Raw genomic sequence first — 23320 nt, 5'->3', positions numbered from 1 at the left:
TTTGCGTATTCAAAATTCCTTTGTCTTAACCATTTTAATTTCCATTCTACTTCTTGATTAATTAAGATAGAAAATTGGGTTTGCAACATCTTTATTTCTTGTTTTACTTTAGTATCTCCTGGCTTTTTATTCAGTTGTTTTTCGCTCTCAGCGAGTTGTTTTAATAGTTCTTCCTTTTTCTTTTCTCTTTCCTTCTTCTTTATACTATTTTGTTGGATTAGGAAACCCCTCATGAAAGCTTTCCCAGCTTCCCACACTGTGTTTATGTTTATATCTTTTTTGTGGTTAAAATCCAGAAATTCTTTGAATATATCTTTTGCTTTATCTATTATCTCTTGGTCATTGAACAACCCCTCATTCATTCTCCAACGAAATGAGGGCGTCTCCCCTGCTAATTCCAAATATATCGGACTATGGTCCGAAAAAGTCCGTGGCTGTATATCTATTTTTTTGATTTTTGAACTCAGTTCTTGGGATATCCAAATGTAATCTATCCTCCCTGAGCTTTGATTAGGCTCAGAGAAATGTGAGAATTGTTTTTCGATAGGGTTTTTGAGTCTCCAGCTATCAATTAGACCTAATCTCTCTATCATATTGAAAAATGTTTTTGGGAGTTTACCCTTCTCATTTATTCTTATCTTTTCAGTTCTATCTAAACTTGGCATCACTACCCCATTAAGGTCTCCCATCAATATTACTTTGTCTTCGAGGTGTTTTGTCAGTGTTTTATCAAGTTTTTTGTAAAAATCCGCCCTCTTCTGATTTGGTGCATATATACCCACTAGCAGTACCTTTTCCCCCTGCACCGTTATGTGTACCCCTACTACCCTGCCCTCTTCGTCCTTGAAGAGTAGCTCTGGTTTAAATTTCTCCTTCACATATAATGCCACACCTCTTTTCTTTTTTTCGTTAGATGAGACAAAACCCAATCCTAATTTTTTATTTCCCAGGATCCTTTCATGCTTCCTTGAAATGTGCGTTTCTTGTAAGCATATGATATCTAATTTTTCTTTTATCAGCACATATTCTAATTTGTTTCTTTTACTTTTGTTATTTAATCCATTCACATTCCAGGACTTTATTTTCAATGCCATATTTTGTTTTATTTATTACTTGTTTATTTATTTATTTTTTACAATATTTAAGTTTGAATCTCCTTATCTAAATCTATCTCTGTATCTACTTCTCCTTCTTCTTCACTGCTTTTCCCTTCATCCTCCTCTTGTGTCTCTACCTCTTTCTCCTCGCCTCCTATTGCCCCTTCTTCTTTACCTTTTTCCATTCCTAATAGTTGGCCGTACTTCCTTCCGAACTTGTCAATCTCCTGTTGGTTCCTAAGTATGAATCTTTTGCCCTTAAGGTAGAAGGAGACTCCGTCCGGAATCTCCCATCTGAAGCTTATTCCATTCTTTCTTAGAACTGTTGTAAAATCCCGAAATTTTTCCCTCTTGCGCAACATTCTTGTTGGCACTTCCTTGAATACAATTATCTCCCTTCCGTCAATTATCAGTTTCCGTAGGAAGCTCTGTCTTAGAATTTCATTTCTCATATACATTGAGTTAAAAATTACTAAGCAGTCTCCCGGTAATTTTTTTGCTTTTGCTTTGACGGATTTTACCTTGATTCTAAAAGCATTTGTGATGACTACTTCTATTTCCTCTTTACTTACCCCTAACCATTTTGCAATTTCGGTTGACAGTTTCTCTTTAATGTTCTCGTCTTTCTCCTCTACCAAACCTCTAAATTTCAAATTAAGTTGTCTCTGTCTTAGTTCCATCAGAGCTAAGCTATCTAAGATTTCCTCCTTCTCCTTCTTTAGTCTATTAATCTCCTCTCTAAGGCCATCTGTCTCTTTCTTAATTTCTTTCACCTCCTTCTGTACTTTCTTCGAACTTTCTTCTAGACCTTTGGATTTTGTTGCTACCTCTTCAATTTGTTGGGACAATTCCCCCACAACTTTTTCAAATTTTTGATCGATTGAGTTTTGAATGTCCCCCAATTTTTTTTCAAGATTCTGTTCACTCTGTCTTATTTCTTTTTTGATCTCAGATAAAAGTCCCTCCCAGTCTCTACCCTCCTCCTGTCTGGAGGGACGCCTGTCTGAGGGCGTTGCAGTTGTTCTTATGCCTTTTTTATCCCCCATGTTTGTGTGAACTTTTAGTTTTTCAGGCTATCTTTTCCAAACCCCTAAAAGCAAGCACCTTAAGGGGGGGATGACTTCCTTTCAATCCAAAACCAACACCTTATCAGATTATCCTTTGGGACTTCTCTTTCCACTCACCAAGCCTAATCTTTTCCCACTTTTCCCCCCTCAATTTCCCCCTTAAACACTTAGACAAGAGTAGCAATATCAAAGTAGCAATATCAGAATATCAGAATATCAGAAAATCTTACATCATCCAGAACATTTACATGAGGCAATAATCTATTAATTCTCAAAGAGAAAATAAGATAAAGATTCTTTAGCCTGCACCTCAGTTCAGTGATGTCCTATGTCTCTATCGTCTTAGAAGAGGTGGCTATTTACCTTCCAGTGAGCATTGTCTTTGTCCATGGAGTTTTCTTGGCAGGGATACTGGAGTGGCTTGCCAGTTTCTTCTCCAGGTGGATCACATTTAGTCAAAACTCTCCATTATGACCTGTCCATCTTGGGTGGCCCTGCATGGCATAGCTCATAGCTTCTCTGAGTTATTCAAGCCCCTTCACCATGACAAGGCATTGATCCATGAAGGGGCTGATAGGCTTACGTCTTTCTTATGTCCCGTCTCGCTAAACTCAATTGCCAGTGTGGTAGGGCTACACCTCACAACAGGCTGTGTTATGGACTAGAATTGACATCATTCCTGATCAGAGAATCATTGAGTTGGAAGGGACCACGAGAGGAATGTAGTCCAACCCCCTGCAATGAAGGAATCTTTTGCCCAACGTGCGGCTCAAACCCACAACGCTGGGATTAAGAGTCTCATGCTCTACCAACTGAGCTATCTCAGATGGGTGGGGCTGATGGGAGCTTGAGTCCAAAAACATCAAGAAGCTACCATGCTGCCCATCCCTGGTACTGAATGCCCCACCCCATGTATTCAGTTATTTTGAGTGCTATTTGTTCCTATCTGGAGCATAAACTAGGTGGTAGACAACATTGAACTTCATAGCAATGCGTCCATATATGCCCTCCTCCCTCCAACTTACAAGGCCGGTTCCACACATGCAGCAGAATGAGGTGGGAAAGAAGTGGTAGAATAATAGAGCAAACCACCTCAGGGGGATGAGCAACAGTCTGGAATACTACATAAAAACTCCCTGATTGGAGAAAACTAGCACTGCGAGGAGAAAGCTAACTAAGAACCTTTCTTCCTGATGTGCTAACTTTCAACCTGAAGGGGTTTTGTTTTATTTTTTTAAACATGATGGAGCTTTCCGAAATGCCACCTCTCACTTAAAGTCTGAAGTGGCACAGTCTGCTCCATCACCTCAGGATTCCACCACCTCATTCTTCTGCATGCAGAGACCCAGCCACACCTTAGAGCTTTTCAGGTTTGCTTCACCCTGTGGCACATTCTGGGCAGGGGAAAGGCTTTGTGGATTATAGGGGCCATTTGTGTGAATCCTTCCTGTTTTTTTCTGCAGAACGTGCCACTTCGCTGAAGCCGAGAATCGAGTCTTTGTGACCCCAGAAAACTCTTAGCATCAGATCGAGGCTGAAACCAAAAGTTCCACATCAATACGCGGAGATGTTCTTGTTGCTCTGAAATGCCTGAAAGAGTTTTGTACCTGTACTCCGGGCTTGTGCACCATTACAAGGTCCTTTACCATTTTGACTTCAGACACCGTCACTCCACCAACCACGAAGATGATCACCAGAGGGTGATCACTAGGGTGAGGGCGGCTCACCTATTAAAGGAACAGAATTAAGATAGTTATGCAACTTGAGCTTGCTTATTTATTCATTTAACCCCCCCCCCCAGTAAAGTATATGCTACCTTTCAGAGCAAAATCCTCTGAAGGCAGCTGACATCGGAACCACAATATAAAACTAAAACATTATACACATTAAAACAGCAGCAGTTAAAACAATTTGGAGCGCCACATATTGAGATGCACCTTTGAATAATGATAATAACAAAGTTTTCAGGGTCTGTTTCAAAGCCAGGACACTAGAGGCCAGCATATCTCCCGGGGGAGGGGGGAATTCCAAGGGGCCACTCCAAAGAAGGCCCTCTCTTTTCTGCCTGGCAAGCGAACAGATCACGAACAGAGACCTCCTTTCCCTCCCAATTTACTTTGCCTTCCATTTTCTATGCCCATTTACCTATGCATCGTTGCTATGGTTGCAGCTTCACTGCTAAGATGGCTGCCCATCTTGTCAGATTAGAGAGAAGAGGAAACTGGATTCTCATTGCTTGATGACAGTAACAAAGCATGCACGTAGCAGCCTCCTAAACCACTTCTAGGCTGATGGTGTGGAAATCTTTTGTATAAATGCAACTTTAAAAAAAGTAATTTGCTTGATTTTCTCTTGCCATCTCCCAATGAAAAGATGCCAGTAATAGGTTTATTTAAAATAAGTCCCTTTCTAGCTTAACTATTAACACTGACAAGCTAGGAAGCAGCAGATCTGAAAGACATGGCGGCACCCAGATATTCTGCTGCCTGTTCTGTAACAGATTCATGAGTCAACTCAAAGAAGCCCTTGGAAGAGAGCACTGTCCTTTGTAAAGGAAGACATAAGGGCACCCTAGGTGGACAGACCAGAATGGAGAGAGGGGTGCTGCGCTACGCTAGCAACTAACTGCCTCATCTCACACACTGAAAAGCAGACGTATTGCAATGCCATTTGGTATATGCATTTGCTCTGCTGTTGGAAAGCGCTAAAAGTTCCATGACCGGATGGGACCTGTACTGTCTATTATGGAGGGTGTCCAAACTGCAAGCTTGAGTGTTGTTTTGTTGTTTTTGTTTGCAAGGCTGGCGAAAGACATTTCACGGATAAAAAGAAGTGGCAGCGGGCTCAGGACCCCATGCAAAGTGGCTCAGGATTCCTTGCAGAGTGGTTCGATGGGAAGCAAAACACAAATTCCTTCCCTTCAGCCACCTCAAAGCAGGCAGGCTGCACTGAATGTGGTGGAGAGGCCACCAAACAGCAGGCATACCCCCCAACATTCCTCAGAGGGGAATAGGGACATTTCTCACTCACTCCCAACTGACCCTCCTCAAACCCCCCATTTTTGGTGTCTCTCCATTACCGGGGGCAGAGAGCAGGTGGTGGCATTGTTGGCGCGCATCCCGGGGGGGTGGGGTGCACACATCCCGGGGGCGCGGTATGCCACCTGTGAGGGCGTGGTGCACTGCCCGCAGGGGCATGGCACACATTCTGGGGGCGTGGCGCACTGCCTGTGGGGGCGTGGCTCCCGGCGCGTGCAGGTGTACACAGTGCGTGTCAGGGGGGGCGCCGCGATGGCACCGTACCAGAATAGTGGTGCCGGGGGGGGGTCCACTCCCTCCGCACCCCCATTCCTCCGCCAGAGTCTCTCCCCCTCCCCCCAGGATTTACACCACCAATACACCAACAGGACCCAGCACACACACCTGAGAAAACCCCTTAATCCCGATTTTATTTTATTTTATTCTTTGGTAAGTTTACAAAAAGAAAAACACACACCAACAAATACATTTTAGAAAGGGGAAAGATCAGACGTAGCACACAAAGCATTTCCTTTTTAAATTTTTTTTAAAAAAACCAGGACTCCTTAAATTACGCTCCCCCTTTCTTCCTGCCCTCTGCCTGCACCTCTGGGCTGGTGTGTCACATGAGACTGGGTTTCTCCAGCAGCCACTACAAGCTGCTCAAGGGAGGAGGTCAGCAACAGTGGCCATAACAGGCCATGGGATGCTTCCTTGCAGCCACTGCTGCCTCCGCCATCGCCCAAGACAAACGCTAGCTCGTCCTCCTCCCCAAGCTATGTGGCGGTGGCACTGATGGGGGAAATGGGGACACTCCAGGATCAAATCAGAAGCTGGGATGGCTTTTGTAATTCCAGAACTGTCCCTGGAAAATAGGGACAGTTGGAGGGTGTGCAGCAGGTGCTGCTCATTGTTGCCATTTGGACAGTTTTCGTAGGTACCTCGGCCCTAATCTTCTAAAGGCAAAATAAGATAATAGTAATAGTAATAATTTATTTATACCCCGCCCATCTGGCTGGGTTTCCCCAGCCACTCTGGGCAGCTTCCAACAGAAAAATAAAATAAAATAATCAATTAAACATTAACAGCATCCCTAAACAGGGCTGCCTTCAGATGTCTTCTAAAAATCTGGTAGCTGTTTTTCTCTTTGACAGCTGATGGGAGGGCGTTCCACAGGGCGGGCGCCACTACCGAGAAGGCCCTCTGCCTGGTTCCCTGCAACTTGGCTTCTCGCAACAAGGGAACCGCCAGAAGGCCCTCGGTGCTGGACCTCAGTGTCCGGGCAGAGCGATGGAGGTGGAGACGCTCCTTCAGGTATACTGGACCGAGGCCGTTTAGGGCTTTAAAGGTCAGCACCAACACTTTGAATTGTGCTCGGAAACGTACTGTGAGCCAATGTAGATCTTTCAAGACCAGTTTTTATTTGGGCAGGCCTGTGGCAAAGAAAAAGACAGGGCTGCATTCAGCCAAGTCATCCTATTCATGCAAGGAGCTCTGTGTGCACAATAGAACTCCCCCCCCGTTTCCTCCCCCCTTGCCCTTGCACTCCTCCAAGCACAGCTATGATTATGTACAGCATATTTTTAATGTTTCCATACTTTTCGTTTTGAATACTACGATACACCTTCCCTTGCTAATTAAATTAAACCCCTGCTTATTTTGATCTTTTCTGGCTATGGCTAACCATTTGTCCTCTATTACATACAGTCAGTTCCCTCGCCACCAGTTCCCTCGCATGCTGTGTCACGCTCCTCAGAATGACTGGTAGGGGCTCTTTTGGTCTCTCAACAAGGTTGTTTATGCAGTAGGAAGACTGAAACCCCTGTCAAGTGGTCTTCCCAGGTGCACAGCTCTTGAACACGTACATAATTTAAAATTAGCACCGCTAATTGGCAATCAGATAACGGGCCACCTACAGAGATGGGGAGAAGGGCAGACAGACAATGTGTGGGTAATGTTTTCTCTCCACAATCTTCTTTTGCTGTGAGTTTTCAAGGGGAGGGGAGATTATAGTATGTTAGGATATACATCTCCTCCTTGACTATTCCAAAGGCTCAAGTCTCCATTACAACCCATCTATGCTTATGGGGAAGTGGTGGAGCTTTGCAAGCAGGTCCAGGTTAGCATCTCCTGGTAGGGCTGGGAAAGACCCTTGTTTGAAGCACAGGAGAACAGCTGCCAGTCAGTGCAGAAAATACTGAGTGGACCGATGGACCGATGTCTAAAGAAGTTTCCAATTGAGGACCACAATACTTGAAGGATTGCCTCTCCCCATATGAACCAACTCAGACCCTGCAATCGTCATTTGAGGCCCTTCTTCGTGTGCCTCCTCCATGAGAGGTCCAGGGGGTGGTAACACAAGAAAAGGCCCTTTCTGTGGTGCCTCCCCATTTGTGGAATGCTCTCCCCAGGGGGACTCGCCTGGTGCCTTTGTTACATATCTTTAGGCCAAATACATCCCTCTTCAGGAATGTTGAAGCAATTAGATGCACAAATTGTCATCTCTTCTGTCCTCCCAGTTGAACGACATGGCCCAGGGAGAGAGGGAAAAATAGGGGAAGTGAACAACTGGCTTCGCAAATGGTGCAAACAGGAACGGTTTGGATTCCTAGATCACGGTCTGCAGTTTCTTGAAGATGGACTTCTGGCAAGTGATGGACTGTACCTCACAAAAGTTGGGAGGAATGTTTTTGCCACAAAACTCAAAAACCTCATCAGGAGGGCTTTAAACTGACTTATGTGGGGGAGGGAGACAGTGGTCCTGAAGGTAGGAGTCTATCAAATGCTGAAGACGATCATCCAAATGTCAAGGACCAAATGGAGCATGCAGACCTAGTGGTGGGACGAAAATATCCTTAAATAAGAGACATGGGGGAATGATCAACGGTCTTCAGTGTCTGTATACTAATGCACAGAGGATGGGAAATAAACAAGATGAACTTGAGCTCTTGGTACAGCAAATTAAGTGTGACATAATAGGCATCACTGAAACCTGGTGGGATGAGTCTCATGACTGGAATGTAGTAATAGAGGGATACAATCTATTTAAGAGAAATAGACCAAACAGGAAAGGAGGAGGAGTAGCTTTATATGTTAGGGATATGTATACCTGTGAAGAGATCCAGGATTTAAAACTTCAAAGCCAAATTGAGAGTATCTGGGTCAAAATTAAGGGAGAGAAAAACAACAGTGATCTCATTGTGGGAGTTTACTATAGATCCCCAAGCCAAACTGAGGATACAGATGATGCCTTCCTGGAACAGATGGCCAAGCATTCCAAAGGAAGTGAGATAGTAGTAATGGGGGATTTCAACTATCCTGATATTTGTTGGATGTCAAACTCAGCCAAGAGCATAAGGTCGAACAGATTCCTCACTGGCCTTGCAGACAACTTCATTGTCCAGAAAGTGGGAGAAGCAACAAGAGGATCAGCCATTTTAGATCTGGTCCTAACCAATAGTGATGACTTGGTTAGTGGGGTAGAAGTGGCAGGATCATTAGGTGGGAGTGACCATGCTCTTCTGGAGTTTATTATCCAGCGGAAAGGAGCAACCAAGCATACTAAGGTCCAAATTCTAGACTTTAAGAAAGCCAACTTCAGAAAACTTAGGGAAACGCTGGGTGAAATCCCATGGACAGTAATACTAAAAGGGAAGGGAGTTCATGATGGTTGGGAGTTTGTTAAAAGGGAGATATTAAAAGCACAACTTCAGGCAATACCAATGAGACGGAAACATGGAAGGTGCCTAAAGAAGCCAGGCTGGCTATCTAAAGAACTTTTGACTGAGTTAAGATTTAAAAGGGATATGTACAAAAAATGGAAAAGGGGGGAAATCTCCAGAGAGGAATTCAAACATATAGCCAGCACGTGTAGAGACAAAGTCAGAAAAGCTAAAGCACAGAATGAACTCAGGCTCGCTAGAGAGGTTAAAAGCAACAAAAAGGGCTTTTATGGGTATGTCCGTAGCAAAAGGAAAAATAAGGAAACAGTGGGGTCACTCAGAGGAGAAGATGGTGAAATGCAAACAGGGGACAGAGAAAGGGCAGAACTCCTCAATGCCTTCTTTGCCTCAGTCTTCTCCAAGAAAGAAAACAACGCCCGACCTGAAGAATATGGAGCAGATGATTCAGCAGGGGAAACACAGCCCAGAATAAGTAAGGAGGTAGTACAAGAATACTTGGATAGTTTAGATGTATTCAAGTCTCCAGGGCCAGATGAACTACATCCAAGAGTATTAAAAGAACTGGCAGAGGTGATTTCAGAACCACTGGCAATAATCTTTGAAAATTCCTGGAGAACAGGCGAAGTTCCAGCAGACTGGAGGAGGGCAAATGTTGTCCCTATTTTCAAAAAGGGGAAAAGAGAGGACCCAAACAATTACCGCCCAGTCAGCCTGACATCAATACCAGGAAAGATTCTAGAGCAGATCATTAAGCAAACAGTCTGTGAGCACCTAGAAAGAAACTCTGTGATCACTAAAAGTCAGCATGGGTTCCTGAAAAATAAGTCATGTCAGACTAATCTGATCTCATTTTTTGACAGAATTACAAGCCTGGTAGATGAAGGGAACGCTGTGGATGTAGCCTATCTTGATTTCAGCAAGGCCTTTGACAAGGTGCCCCATGATATTCTTGTAAAGAAGCTGGTAAAATGTGGGCTAGACAATGCTACCATTCAGTGGATTTGTAACTGGCTTACTGACCGAACCCAAAGGGTGCTCATCAATGGCTCCTCCTCATCCTGGAGAGTAGTGACTAGTGGGGTGCCACAGGGTTCTGTCTTGGGCCCAGTCTTGTTCAACATCTTTATCAATGACTTGGATGATGGGCTTGAGGGCATCCTGAGCAAGTTTGCAGATGACACCAAATTGGGAGGGGTGGCTAACACCCCAGAGGACAGGATCACACTTCAGAATGACCTTAACAGATTAGACAACTGGGCCAAAGCAAACAAGATGAATTTTAACAAGGAGAAATGTAAAGTACTACACTTGGGCAAAAAAAAATGAAAGGCACAAATACAGGATGGGAGACACCTGGCTTGAGAGCAGTACATGTGAAAAGGATCTAGGAGTCTTGGTAGACCACAAACTTGACATGAGTCAGCAGTGTGATGCAGCAGCTAAAAAAGCCAATGCAATTCTGGGCTGCATCAATAGGAGCATAGCATCTAGATCAAGGGAAGTAATAGTACCACTGTATTCTGCTCTGGTCAGACCTCACTTGGAGTACTGTGTCCAGTTCTGGGCACCACAGTTCAAGAAGGATACTGATAAGCTGGAACGTGTCCAGAAGAGGGCAACCAAAATGGTCAAAGGCCTGGAAACGATGCCTTATGAGGAACGGCTTAGGGAGCTGGGTATGTTTAGCCTGGAGAAGAGAAGGTTAAGGGGTGATATGATAACCATGTTCAAATATATAAAAGGATGTCATATAGAGGAGGGAGAAAGGTTGTTTTCTGCTGCTCCAGAGAAGCGGACATGGAGCAACGGATTCAAACTACAAGAAAGAAAATTCCACCTAAACATTAGGAAGAACTTCCTGACAGTAAGAGCTGTTCGGCAGTGGAATTTGCTGCCAAGGAGTGTGGTGGAGTCTCCTTCTTTGGAGGTCTTTAAGCAGAGGCTTGACAGCCATCTGTCAGGAATGCTTTGATGGTGTTTCCTGCTTGGCAGGGGGTTGGACTGGATGGCCCTTGTGGTCTCTTCCAACTCTATGATTCTATGATTCTATGATTCTCCCAGGCCTTTGGCTAATTCAACAATTTATGGCCTTTTAAACTAGGAGGGTATTGTTTTTGTTTGTTACTGTGTTATGTGTTTTTGTGTTTTTATATTGTAAACTGCCCTGTGACCCTTGGATGAAGGGTGGTATTGAAATAATAATACACTGGAACCTTGGTTTAAGACAAATGATTCAGAACCCAAACGCCGAAAACCCGGAAGTGAATGCTTCTGTTTTCAAACGTGCCTCGGAAGTTGAACGGCTTCCGAGGCTCGTTTCTCCATTTTCTCAATGGAATTTGCCGACCGCCCATTTCAGAAGTCGAACGGTCTTCTGGAACGAATTACGTTCGACAACCAAGGTACCACTGTAGTAGTAGTAGTAGTAGTAGTAGTAGTAATAATAATATCCCATTTTACATTCATGACAACTCTGGTAGCTCAGGCTGAGAGATAGTGAACTGCCCAGATTTCAGTGGGGGAGACAAAATAAAGATTCAGCAAGACCTAAGTACCAATCAGTTATTTGATAGGAAGTTCAAAAGCTAAAAAAATCAGTGTAATTTAAGAGCTTTTTTGCAGTAATAGTGATGATGATTTTGTACCTCAGAAGAACACAGTGGCAGGAGCAGCAAGCAATGCATTCCTTGGAGGCTACATGGGCTGCCTCTGTGGATCCTGCCACCCGAGGCAGTTTCCTCACCTTGCCTCATGGGTGGGCCAGCCCTATTTGGTTTGTTTTTAGACATCTAGTTCAAAAAGTACATAATTATATGTGCACTAAACACAGTGAGACGTAAATAAAATAGAGAGAAAGAGAAAGAGCACTTGTGTAGAAGGGAAAATAAAGGGCAGAGGGGAGAAAACCCAAAACTGTATACGTTACAAAGTCGTTATTGTATTTCATCGGATCTTAACCCATTACAGTATTTGTAGGAATGGATTCCAAATAGCATTGAATTTGTCCATGGCAAGTCTGCATTTATATGCAAGTTGTTCATATGTTGCGAGTTTGTGAAAGTCTTCAATCCAATCATAGAAGGGAGCCGCATTTTTATTTTTCCAATTCATCAGTCTCAGTCTTTTTGCTGTGGTCAGGGCATGGAGAGTCCACTCGTATTGTCCTTTTGGAAGGTTCCATATGCTGGGCATATAATTCAAGAGGATATTTTGCTCTGTAAATGTGAGGTTGCTATGTCCTGTTCCGTTGATAGTTTCAGTTACCTTCTGCCAAAAATCTTTCAATATAGGACAACCCTGATCAGTAGTACCCATACCACCCAACAATTCCCCAGTGAAAATAGGTACCTCCCTTTCCATAACGATAATTTAACTATTTATACTCCACACACTGGGTTGCCACTTTGTGCAACTTACAATGTATATAAAAACATAATAAAACATTAAACATTTTTTAAAAAACAAAAAAAACCTTCCCTATACAAGATTGCCTTCAGACGGCTCAGGGCGTCGGATAACTCCAACATTTCTCCAATGAAAACAGGGGCATCCTAAGGAAAAGTGGGGCATTCTGGGATCAAATCAGAAAATGGGATGGCTACTTTAAATCAGGGATGTCCCTGGAAAATAGAGGCACTTGGAAGGTCTGGTAATACTTTGTAAGGCTGCAAGCCTATGCAGAATTATGTACAGTATGCCAAAACCCGTGGAGGCTGGTCCATTTGGCAAATGGGGCATTGCTCCACCAACCTCAGTCAGCCCACCCCTGCATGTTTCTTTCAAGCACCCCAAGGGGTTGTCCTGGCTGCCATGTTCCTCAGACACAGTGTGGCCCTAATAGAATTTAGCAGAGAGAAGGATGGGGACAAAATGAGAATCAGTTGGCTCTGCCTATCATTGGCTCTGGTTCCACCTACTGTTGTTGGCTTTCCTGCCTTCTGCTCTAGTGACCCCATTCATCGATTATTTCAAAGGGCTTGGTTGGGCATGCCTACTCAAACGTGTAATAGGGTCAGGCTGCAAGTTGTTCCGAGATGTGGTTTAAAACACCAGGTGAGCGTATCCGTCACATTTGCTAAATGATGACCAAGAACATTCAGACTCGACATACTGCCTGGTATACTCTCTTCACAGCAGCTATTCATGCCCTGGTTTCCCGGGAAAAGAAGAAAGCAATGGATGTCAGCTGTCTTCTTCCTGTCCATCACCCTACTTCCACCGCAAGATGATATGCAGCATGACAGCATTTACTGGATAGCTACGTTTCTGCAGAAACCAAACTATTTGCATACCTTAAATAAAAGCACACAGTTTGTGAAAGATCTCAACAGCCACACTGAAAAGTAGGTCAAACAAGACTCCAAAATTGCTGAGCAGTACAGCAATATGAGCCGCTGTGCTGTTCAGCGACTTGTATGAGCTTAGCTGACATAAGTTAAAGAATAAATATTTAGGAAGATTACAGACAGAACTTTTGGCTACTCAGAATTAACGCTAGAATAAATGCCACAGTGACTGGAGGTCCCTGGGCTATATCTGATATTGAGTGATACCATCTGCCACCACTGCCCTTGCCAAGATAAGAGAACTCATTGGAGTGGCTTTCCTGAAAGCAAATTTCTGACAAGGGTCTTATTCTCCCCCCCCCCCCGAAAAGCTTCAACAACTTTTGTGTACGGATTTTCACTTTTTGAAATATGGCAACCCTAGCTTAATGCCTATATATTTTCCTAACATACTGGTAATTCTTTAGCAGCCTAGAAAAATTACCGCAGGTGCTAATAAGATTTTGCATCCTTTGTATTTTGACAACTTTTCTTTAGAAAAGCTCCACATACTTCTACTTCTACCAAATGTGTATGAAATCATCTCTATAACTTTATTTTTAAAATCCGGCTATACTAGTGCCATAATATTTTTTAAAAAATATCTTAACCAATGTTGTAACGACTTCTGAACATTTCCTTCGAATTAGGAATGACTTGAGAGAAGTAGATTTGTAGTCTTAGATGAAAAATGTCTATCTATACATACCGGTACATATCACCATTTTTCATCTGTGACTACAAATTGCGTAGCTTTCCCCTATTTTAAGTCATTATTCTCTGATTGTATCAAAATATGAAATGGCTTACAGTCCAACCTGATGCATGTTTATTCAGAAATATGTCCTATTTAGTTTAATGGGACTTGTCAGTTTTTAAGTGTGCTGAACCCAAACACCTAGGTCTCGGTTTCCTGTATTAACATGCTATCAGCTTGCCCTAGCAAAGACCCAATATACATTTATGTGGGACCAAGCCCCATTGAGCTCAGTGAAGCTTATTTCTCGGTAGGCAAGCCCAGGATTGTGTTGCAAACATCAATGTTAACATGTTTGTGGAGTTAGAAAATGACTTTAAGGTTACTTAATGCGTACTGAAAGAAGTTATGAAATTTAACTGAGCTGCGTGTGCTTTCGTGATCGTGCTAACAAAGAAAATGCCTCGACAAATACTTTCCTTAAGTAAAAAATAAGCAAGCATCCAGACACATGGTGCGTATATAAAATAGTATCCCTTTTCAAAGGTCTGAAAGTCAAACCACGAATTCCAGATATGCATATTAAAATGCAGACTGCTTAGGCATGCAAGTTTTCAATTAAAACTGTTATGAAAGAGGTTTTGGAGCATTTCAATCTGCACCCCCCCTGCTGTTTGTGGTTTTCTTTTCTTTTATTCATTGGAACTGGACAATTTCTGAATGCAAATTAAACTGTGTGTGGACCTGGGGTACAACTGAGATTTTTGATGAGATAAAATACAGTTACATAAGGCTTTTTGTTTTGAAGTGATCGGTGCCATGTGGCTAAATGTAGCAAGATTCCAAAAGGAGGATTTCTGATGGCAAGTTTTTATATCCTTATTATAATAGTTGAGGCGGCAAGGGAATCTAATGAGATTGCCTATTCTGAGGAGTTTCCACATCCTCTTCTTGTTTGTGTGCATCATGCCAGTTTCTTAGCAGGGATGCACTATATATTAAATGTTGTTCCTCACCCTCTAAGGACAGTACATTGAGCTCCTTTCTGCTTCTTGAGGTACAACCTCAAAGGGTTATTGTGTGAGGGGGTAAACATGTGTGTGTGTGTGTGTTTGGGGGAGGGGGATGACTATACCTGTAGTTGCATGCCTATATTGTCAGGGCCGTGCTGAAGCAGATTTAACAAACTGCTTGTGCCAACCACAAAGGGACCCAGGTGGCGCTGTGGGTTAAACCACAGAGTCTAGGGCTTGCTGATCAGAAGGTCGGCGGTTCGAATCCCCCCAACAGGGTGAGCTCCCGTTGCTCAGTCCCAGCTCCTGCCCACCTAGCAGTTCGAAAGCACATCAATGTGCAAGTAGATAAATAGGGACCGCTCCGGCGGGAAGGTAAACGGCGTTTCCGTGCATTGCTCTGGTTCGCCAGAAGTGGCTTTGTCATGCTGGCCACATGACCCGGAAGCTGTCTGCGGACAAATGCCGGCTCCCGTGGCCTATAGAGCGAGATGAGCGCCGCAACCCCAGAGTCGGACACGACTGGACCTGATGGTCAGGGGCCCCTTTACCTTTACCTTGTGCCAACCACGTCTGGGAATCGTTTGTGAAGTGAACCTCTGGTGGCAAACGTTCAAAATGGCAGAGGTAAGAAAGGAAAGAGGCAGTCCAAGATATTATGCTGCCTAAGGACAGGATTCCGCCCCACCCATTCCAAATACAGAAGCCAAACAGACTTGCAGCTGATTCCTGCTTCAACGCTGGGAACAGGACAGCCACATCTGAGGGCAGCAGGGAGCTAAAAGGCCACATAGCATGTACAGCTCTGTTCTTCAGTTGAGCGGAATATCAGGGGCAAAGGCCAGGGAAGCTATCAGCCACTGCTGTCCCTCAAACCCCCACCGCCAGCACCTGCCATCTCAGGTAGCTGTTTCACTTTGCCTACTGGTGTCAGGCTTCATGCTACTGGTTCAGTCTTGCTGGGCGCAGAGCCTTGGGGGTGCCGTAACTATGATTTAGAATGGAGAGTGAGAGGTGAAGGGGCACCAGATGCTGGCATCGCACAGGGCACCGCTGATATTAGATACCCCAAGATCCAGCACCGAGCATAGTTATGAAGTATGAACAGTAACTGCGAAAAAGGCTTAATCTATACTTAGGGCTCACCAGGACAAGAAAGGCAAGGGACCTGTGTTACAGAATCCATTTTTTAGATAAGTCTTGGGGAGCCAGAGAACTGGGGAGCACTTCCACCTAGAAAACCAGATGAGCAAGAAAATATGTAGCAGAGCAATTTCGTGGCGTATCTATTAGTGGTCAAGAGCATGATTTGCGGACAATCTCTCAGGGATGCTTTCTAGGTAATATTTCCTGCCCCAAGACAGGTTTGATGGTGTCCCCTTAAAAAATATAGATTTCTTTCAGCTTAGGTAACGTCTCTGGCTGTGGGTCTGTACTGCAGGATTTCCTAATTGCATTTGCGTGGCTTTGGTTTGCAGTGCTTACACTATATTTGCCTTTCTTCATTGATTCCTTCCCCTCTCTCCTATCTTTTATTGCTAGTCCCTCTCTCCCTACATCCCACCCTGAAGCTGCCAAAGTGAATACTGGGCTGTCCCTTGAGAGCCATTTGAGGAGCTGCTTGCCTGCCTGTCACCTTCCTGAACAGATCTTGCTAATGACTCCCACAAGCTGTGCAACTTCATTCATCATTTTGGGGTGTATGTGTGTGATTAAGTGAGGAGGGAGAGAGGATTCGTACCCAGAGGAAAAGAAGGCCATTACATTGTATTTGAAACAGGGAAAGTGGGCACAGACAGTGCAGTTAGAGGCCTGGAAGGATCCCAGGACAAAATCGGCACAAATGTTCTTATCTCATGAATGGTGGTGGAAAAGCTAGTTTCCTCCCAAAGGTCAGTCAACATTCTGCAGCCAATCGGCACATGCAGACTTCATTGGGCTGCTTTGTTTTCCCTAAGTTTCCCCACTTAGGGGCTTTCTCCATGTAACTGGGGGAGTTACGTGGAGAAGAAGATGCTGATTGCAAGGTGATGAAAAAGAAATGATTCATAATTTGCTGAAACATGAAGATTTGTTCCTGCCATGTATAATTCATAAGCACTTCATAATAATTCTTCTTCTTCCTTTCAAAGTAAAGCTATTTTGAGAAATGCCATTTTGACGCAGTCACTGTTGTTTCCAATTTACTGCATAACTCACTACTTCCAATGCTTGTTTTTAAGAGCTTTAACCTTCTTTAAAAAATAATAATAATTGAGTACTGTCTAATATATTCATCAGGAGAGATGTTTAAAAATATACTGCAGAAACTAAGGTCCCCCCCCCCCCCGCATCAGTCCTCAGTGATTCTGCCCCCGTCTCTTTCTTTCTTCCTGACTGACTGAAGTTAAGCTCCAGGGCCTGTGAAGCAGGCAAATCCTTTGATTGCAATGGTATTCTCTTTAGACCTACTTAATTTCAGCACCGGCAGACAAATGAGTGAGTGGATGAATTCTTTTTGGAAGCATAGTATGATGTTGAAGTGTGCAGCTATTAATTATGGACTGATAATAAATGGTTTGCATTTGCATTTGATGTGGAAACCAGCAGTTCCACTGCAAAATCAGTGAATGCAAAATCTGTTTATGTGGAATTGTAGGAATGAGTTCATCCCTTCTGGAGAAAAATACACTAATTCTGGCAATCAGCTGTGAACTAAACCCAAGCCCACCCTAGCAGGTGAAAGAGAGTTGAAGAACTGAAAGCACTATTAACAGAGGCCGAGGGAATAGTCAGCACTTCTCTGTGGGCCTCAAGAAACCATCTTTGGATGCAGACTTCAAGAAACCGACTTTGGAGAGACTTCATCAGGTAAGGCCTCCTTCCACCTGCCTTGCCCCACCCTCCAGCCGTAGGAGTCCTCATAAGGGAGCTGTGCCTGGAGGAAGAATTGTGAGGGGAGAGACTTCACCAGGCAAGGCCTTCTTCCCCACCCTCCAGTCCCTGCTTTCTCATTTTGTATATTATTATTGTATGCTCTGTGGCTTGCTGTTGTTTCATTGATTGTAGTTTAGAAATTATTTAGAAGAGTGGATTTCTGTTTAATTTTTATATGCTGATATTATTATTCTACACTATTCTAATGATTGTTGAATGTTACTTTATTTGATGTAGGTTGCTTTTAAAGTTATGTTTTATTATCACATTTTTGTATTGCATTAGATTGTTATGAGGTGTACATTCATTGTTTATTCAGCTTGTAAACCACCTTGGGTATTGTAAGATGGAAAGATGGTATACAAATTAAAAGTGATGATGATGATACAAAGTGTTCAAAGTGGCTGACAAATATAAAATCGAACATAAAACAACGGCAAAACAACCACTAAAAATTCACATTATAAACAAAAAACAGCAGTGAAAAACAAAAAAGAGCCATACTCACCATCAGTACTTTTAGTAGCAACAGAATCAAACATTTGCTTAAAAAGGAGTTTTCCGTTCCCAATGGAAAACAATTAAAGAGAAAGAAAACCTAACCTTTTGGGGCAGGGAGTTCCAGAGCTACCACTTATGTATCAAATATAAACTTTAAAACTACAAAATGCATGTTCCGTATTCTACTGCAAGTCAAATGCCAAAGCCAGGTGTAGCCAATGACTTGTGCACATTCGGCAGAAAACTATGAGATAACAGCGTCACAGTGAGCAACTCCATAGCAACCTTACCTTCATAAACATACTAAACCCAGTTTTCAGAAGGTCTGTGAGCCCAGAAGACATGTGCTCAATATCAACAGAGTCAGGTCGATCAGGATTATATATCTCTTCCACCACTTGTTTCAGCAATGGTTTATAAGAGGCCTGGAAAGTATTAAACATTGAACGTAAGTGTATATATACAAGTGATTTCACAATGCACAACCCACTTGTGAAATTTACTGTGTTGGGATATGTTCATGGTCACTGTGGTAACTGCTTTAAAAAAAGAGGAAAAGGGAGTCGAGGCTGCCTAGAACTTGCTCACTGGAGGAGATAGTGTCTTGCTTGCTTGCTTTAGCCTGGAGAATAGAAGGTTAAGGGGTGATATGATAGCCATGTTCAAATATATAAAAGGATGTCATATAGAGGAGGGAGAAAGGTTGTTTTCTGCTGCTCCAGAGAAGCGGACACGGAGCAATGGATTCAAGCTACAAGAAAGAAGATTCCACCTAAACATTAGGAAGAACATCCTGACAGTAAGAGCTGTTCGGCAGTGGAATTTGCTACCAAGGAGTGTGGTGGAGTCTCCTTCTTTGGAGGTCTTTAAGCAGAGGCTTGACAGCCATCTGTCAGGAATGCTTTGATGGTGTTTCCTGCTTGGCAGGGGGTTGGACTGGATGGCCCTTGTGGTCTCTTCCAACTCTATGATTCTATGATTCTAATATGTTGTCTAGAGACAGAGACAGGGCACACACACAGATATCTTTCATACTGCTTTTGCAACACGAGACAAACCAATTCTGCTTTATTTCGCTACTAATGTCGGGGAAACATTTTCAGCCTCTGCCTAGTTGATGGTTCAAACTGGACTATCGGGCCTCTGCATTGATTCCCATTGGTTGGCTCCACAAATATACAAGCACTCAACTTCTTGGAAAATAAAAATTCAACAATCTGAACTTTAACTGAATTTGAAGACGAAGGGAGGAAAATGTACAGAAGCAACAGAATCCCAGGGAGTTCTTGCCTCTGCCTGGTATATTTGCTTTTGCCAAAAACAAAACAAAACAAAACCTCGTCATGAGAAATAACATTAGTTCACTAGGTCCTAAGGTAAAGGTAAAGGGACCCCTGACCATCAGGTCCAGTCGTGACCGACTCTAGGGTTGCGCGCTCATCTCGCGTTATTGGCCGAGGGAGCTGGCGTACAGCTTCCAGGTCATGTGGCCAGCATGACAAAGCCACTTCTGGCGAACCAGAGCAGCGCACGGAAACGCCGTTTACCTTCCCGCTGTAGCGGTACCTATTTATCTATTTGCATTTTGACGTGCTTTCGAACTGCTAGGTTGGCAGGAGCTGGGACCGAGCAACGGGAGCTCACCCCGTCACAGGGATTCGAACCGCCGACCTTCTGATCAGCAAGCCCTAGGCTCAGTGGTTTAACCCACAGCGCCACCTGGGTTCACTAGGTCCTAGCCTTGTGCAATTTTGGAGCTGCTATTTTGATATGAAGTAGTATTTAGATATGAATAGTATTTTGATATGAACAATCACTAATGGACTGAAGTCCCTCAACAGTAATGATTACCATTACCCTCTCACAACACACACTGGCTGGGTTAAGGAGCAGTGGTGTTCCGATGGCTAACTAATCATGTACAGTATTAAACGCAGGCATGTAAAAAGGATGAATAGTTTAGTTATCTCACCTACTGCTGCTGGGCACACTGAGCTCCCTAAATGCAAGAGAGGGCGCAGACTGTGTAGGAGCTCTAAGCACATATCGCATGAGGGACCTTTCCCCACACTAGTCAGACATGCAGCCAGCCGGATAATGGACTCTACATCCAGTAGTGGTGGTGGACCTCTGCTCTGTCTCGATTGATGTATTGGGGGTGTATGTTTGAACATCCTTGCCATTTGCCCCTTCCAGGAGGAAGAATGTTCTCAGCACTAAGTGAAAGGATGCGGCATAGACATCATGGCTAAACACAGGGGCATCTGGATTGCCCTCTTATTTAGCACTGAAAGGGACCCTATCCAGCTAGAGGGAAAGCCTGAGAAGGTGCTGCCTTTTGTCTGAACAAAATGAAATGAGAGATCCTAAGTTCCAGAGGGTGAATTGCAGCAAAGGATAGGATATCTATAGACTAATGAAAAGTCTGGGTTATCTGGCTTTTAAAATGATTTTTATATGTTACAATCTTCTTTTGCTGTACTGTATATACAGCGCGGGTGGCGCTGTGGTTTAAACCACAGAGCCTAGGGCTTGCCGATCAGAAGGTTGGAGGTTCGAATCCCCGTGACGGGGTGAGCTCCCGTTGCTCGGACCCTGCTCCTGCCAACCTAGTAGTTCGAACGCATGTCAAAGTGCAAGTAGATAAATAGGTACCGCTCCGGTGGGAAGGTAACCGGTGTTTCCGTGTGCTGCTCTGGTTCGCCAGAAGCGGCTTAGTCATGCTGGCCACATGACCCAGAAGCTGTACACCAGCTCCCTCGGCCAATAAAGCGAGATGAGCGCCACAACCCCAAAGTCGTCCACAACTGGACCTAATAATCAAGGGTCCCTTTACCTTTATATACTAAAAACGTTACTGAGAGTGTATCACTTCAGCATTTTGAAAATTGCTTTGAAAGGTTGCATTCAAAACTGCAAGCATATCATCTGGAAAACCAGCATCATAACTGAAGTTTTGATATAGAGCTGGTGAGGAACAGCATATTGTTCCTTTGAACATGTATTTTGCTGGTTCTTCAGGTCCCTGGATCCAACCGTAATGCAAATAAAATAAAGAAGGCACTTTAAACCAGAGGAATGCTTTTAGTGAAAGCTTACTGTATACAGTTTATAATGTTTTCTACATTTATACAATTACTGCAGATCTAAAGCAGTAACAATCAACTACTATAATTTCAGTAGCCAGTATTACAATCTACAAAACTGAATTAATGTGTTCCATTTATGGAAGCCAATGTTTCCTTACTGAGCTATTCCAAGAATGTCAATCTCTTTTTTTTTTTTTTTTGTCAATCTCTAGTTTTCTTAGAAAACACATGTAGGAGTCATGCTGCAAAAATGATAAACAGAAGTGCCACTTACCTTAGACAGAAAAAAGAAAAACAAATGAGAAACTATCTACTTAAACTGAACAACCTGGGAAAGAAATGATTTTCTAAAACATTATAGCCATTAAAGACACCTTTTCGTGTCCAGCAGTTTACAATGTCAAATACTTTGCAGATCTTTTTATTCATGCAGCCACTAAGAAAATGTAGATGTGCCAATCAAAGCCTCCTCCAACACACATTTACATTTTAACTGAGCCAAGAAAGATGCAGCAGACATTAGCTGTGTGTTATATGACTGGCTGGGACTCAAAAACTTAAAATACGGCTTGTTGAACACACACAATTATTCCCTTGGGAAAGAGACACAAATTCATTCAAAATGATAAGCTTAAAAGGAAAAGGATGTCAAAACAGGAAATATGTGATATAAGCTTTGATTCAAAGCACACTTATTGGAAATAAATTCCACTGAAATAACCAGAACGTCTTCGTATTTAGGTTGGATCCAGATTTGGTTAATTATACAGTGGTACCTCTGGATACGTACCTGATCTGTTCTGGGGTGCCGTTTGCACCCCGAAAATTATGAATCCAGAGCGGCGCTTTTGAGCATGCACGAAGTACCGATAGAGCGCTTATGCACGGACGGCGAAACTCAGAAGTAAACACTTCCGGGTCTGCCGTGTTAAGTTGAAAATACGCAACCTGCAGCTAACACAACCCGAGATACGACTGTACTTGGCTAAATGGCATCCAGTCGTAAACGGCGTTTCCGTGCGCTGCTCTGGTTCGCCAGAAGCAGCTTTGTCATGCTGGCCACATGACCCGGAAGCTGCCTGCGGACAAACGTCGGCTCCCTCGGCCTATAGAGCGAGATGAGCGCCGCAACCCCAGAGTCGGACACGACTGGACCTGATGGTCAGGGGCCCCTTTATCTTTTAGGGACCCAGGTGGTGCTGTGGGTTAAACCACAGAGTCTAGGGCTTGCTGATCAGAAGGTTGGCGGTTCGAATCCCTGCAGCGGGGTGAGCTCCCGTTGCTTGGTCCCAGCTCCTGCCCACCTAGCAGTTCGAAAGCACATCAAAGTGCAAGTAGATAAATAGGGACTGCTCCGGCGGGAAGGTAAACGGCGTTTCCGTGCACTGCTCTGGTTTGCCAGAAGCAGCTTTGTCATGCTGACCACATGACCCGGAAGCTGTCTGCAGACAAATGCCGGCTCCCGCGGCTTATAGAGCGAGATGAGCGCCGCAACCCCAGAGTCGGACACGACTGGACCTGATGGTCAGGGGGCCCTTTACCTTTTAAATACAAGTCCCATTGAATTCAATGGGTCTATTCCAAGTAAGACTAACTAAATCTGGATTCAATCCATTGTAGTTACTGATTATCCATGGGGGGGGGGGCAGCTGGACCCACTCTGACCAAGGACCTGGGGATGGGTGATGGCATGATAGCCAGTAAACCATTTAACACCCCTGTCTATGCAACCAGATGAGGAAAAATGTTCTTTCTTACAGGGTGGGGGCAGGAATCCTCTCTTGCACTCTTCGTACTTTTAGTTCAAGACTACAGCAGGGAAAAAGAACCAATCAGTGCTTAACAATGGTACATCAGGGACATGATGCTATCTGAAATTAAGGGCTGAGAAATAGGAACATGGTGACAAATTGTC

General features: G+C 43.7%; 1 protein-coding gene across 2 annotated transcripts in view; it reads right to left on the bottom strand.

Moving 5' to 3' along the window:
* Positions 1-23320, bottom strand: part of SCFD2 (sec1 family domain containing 2) — a 152495-nt gene that overhangs the window by 9193 nt on the left and 119982 nt on the right. The window contains exons 7-8 of one of the 2 annotated variants that reach the window (XM_035114140.3): positions 18607-18741; positions 3772-3891 (exon numbers count right to left, since the gene is read on the bottom strand). In XM_035114140.3, the coding sequence (XP_034970031.3) occupies positions 3772-3891; positions 18607-18741 (255 nt within the window). The remainder of the gene's footprint in view (positions 1-3771; positions 3892-18606; positions 18742-23320) is intronic. The other variant, XM_088659387.1, reaches the window with a different exon arrangement.

This window comes from Zootoca vivipara, chromosome Z1 (genome assembly GCF_965207765.1).
Source record: "Zootoca vivipara chromosome Z1, rZooViv2.hap1.1, whole genome shotgun sequence".
Lineage (NCBI taxonomy): Eukaryota > Metazoa > Chordata > Lepidosauria > Squamata > Lacertidae > Zootoca > Zootoca vivipara.
The sequence above is the reverse complement of the archived record's forward strand: the minus strand, read 5'-3'. Positions and strand labels throughout refer to the sequence as shown.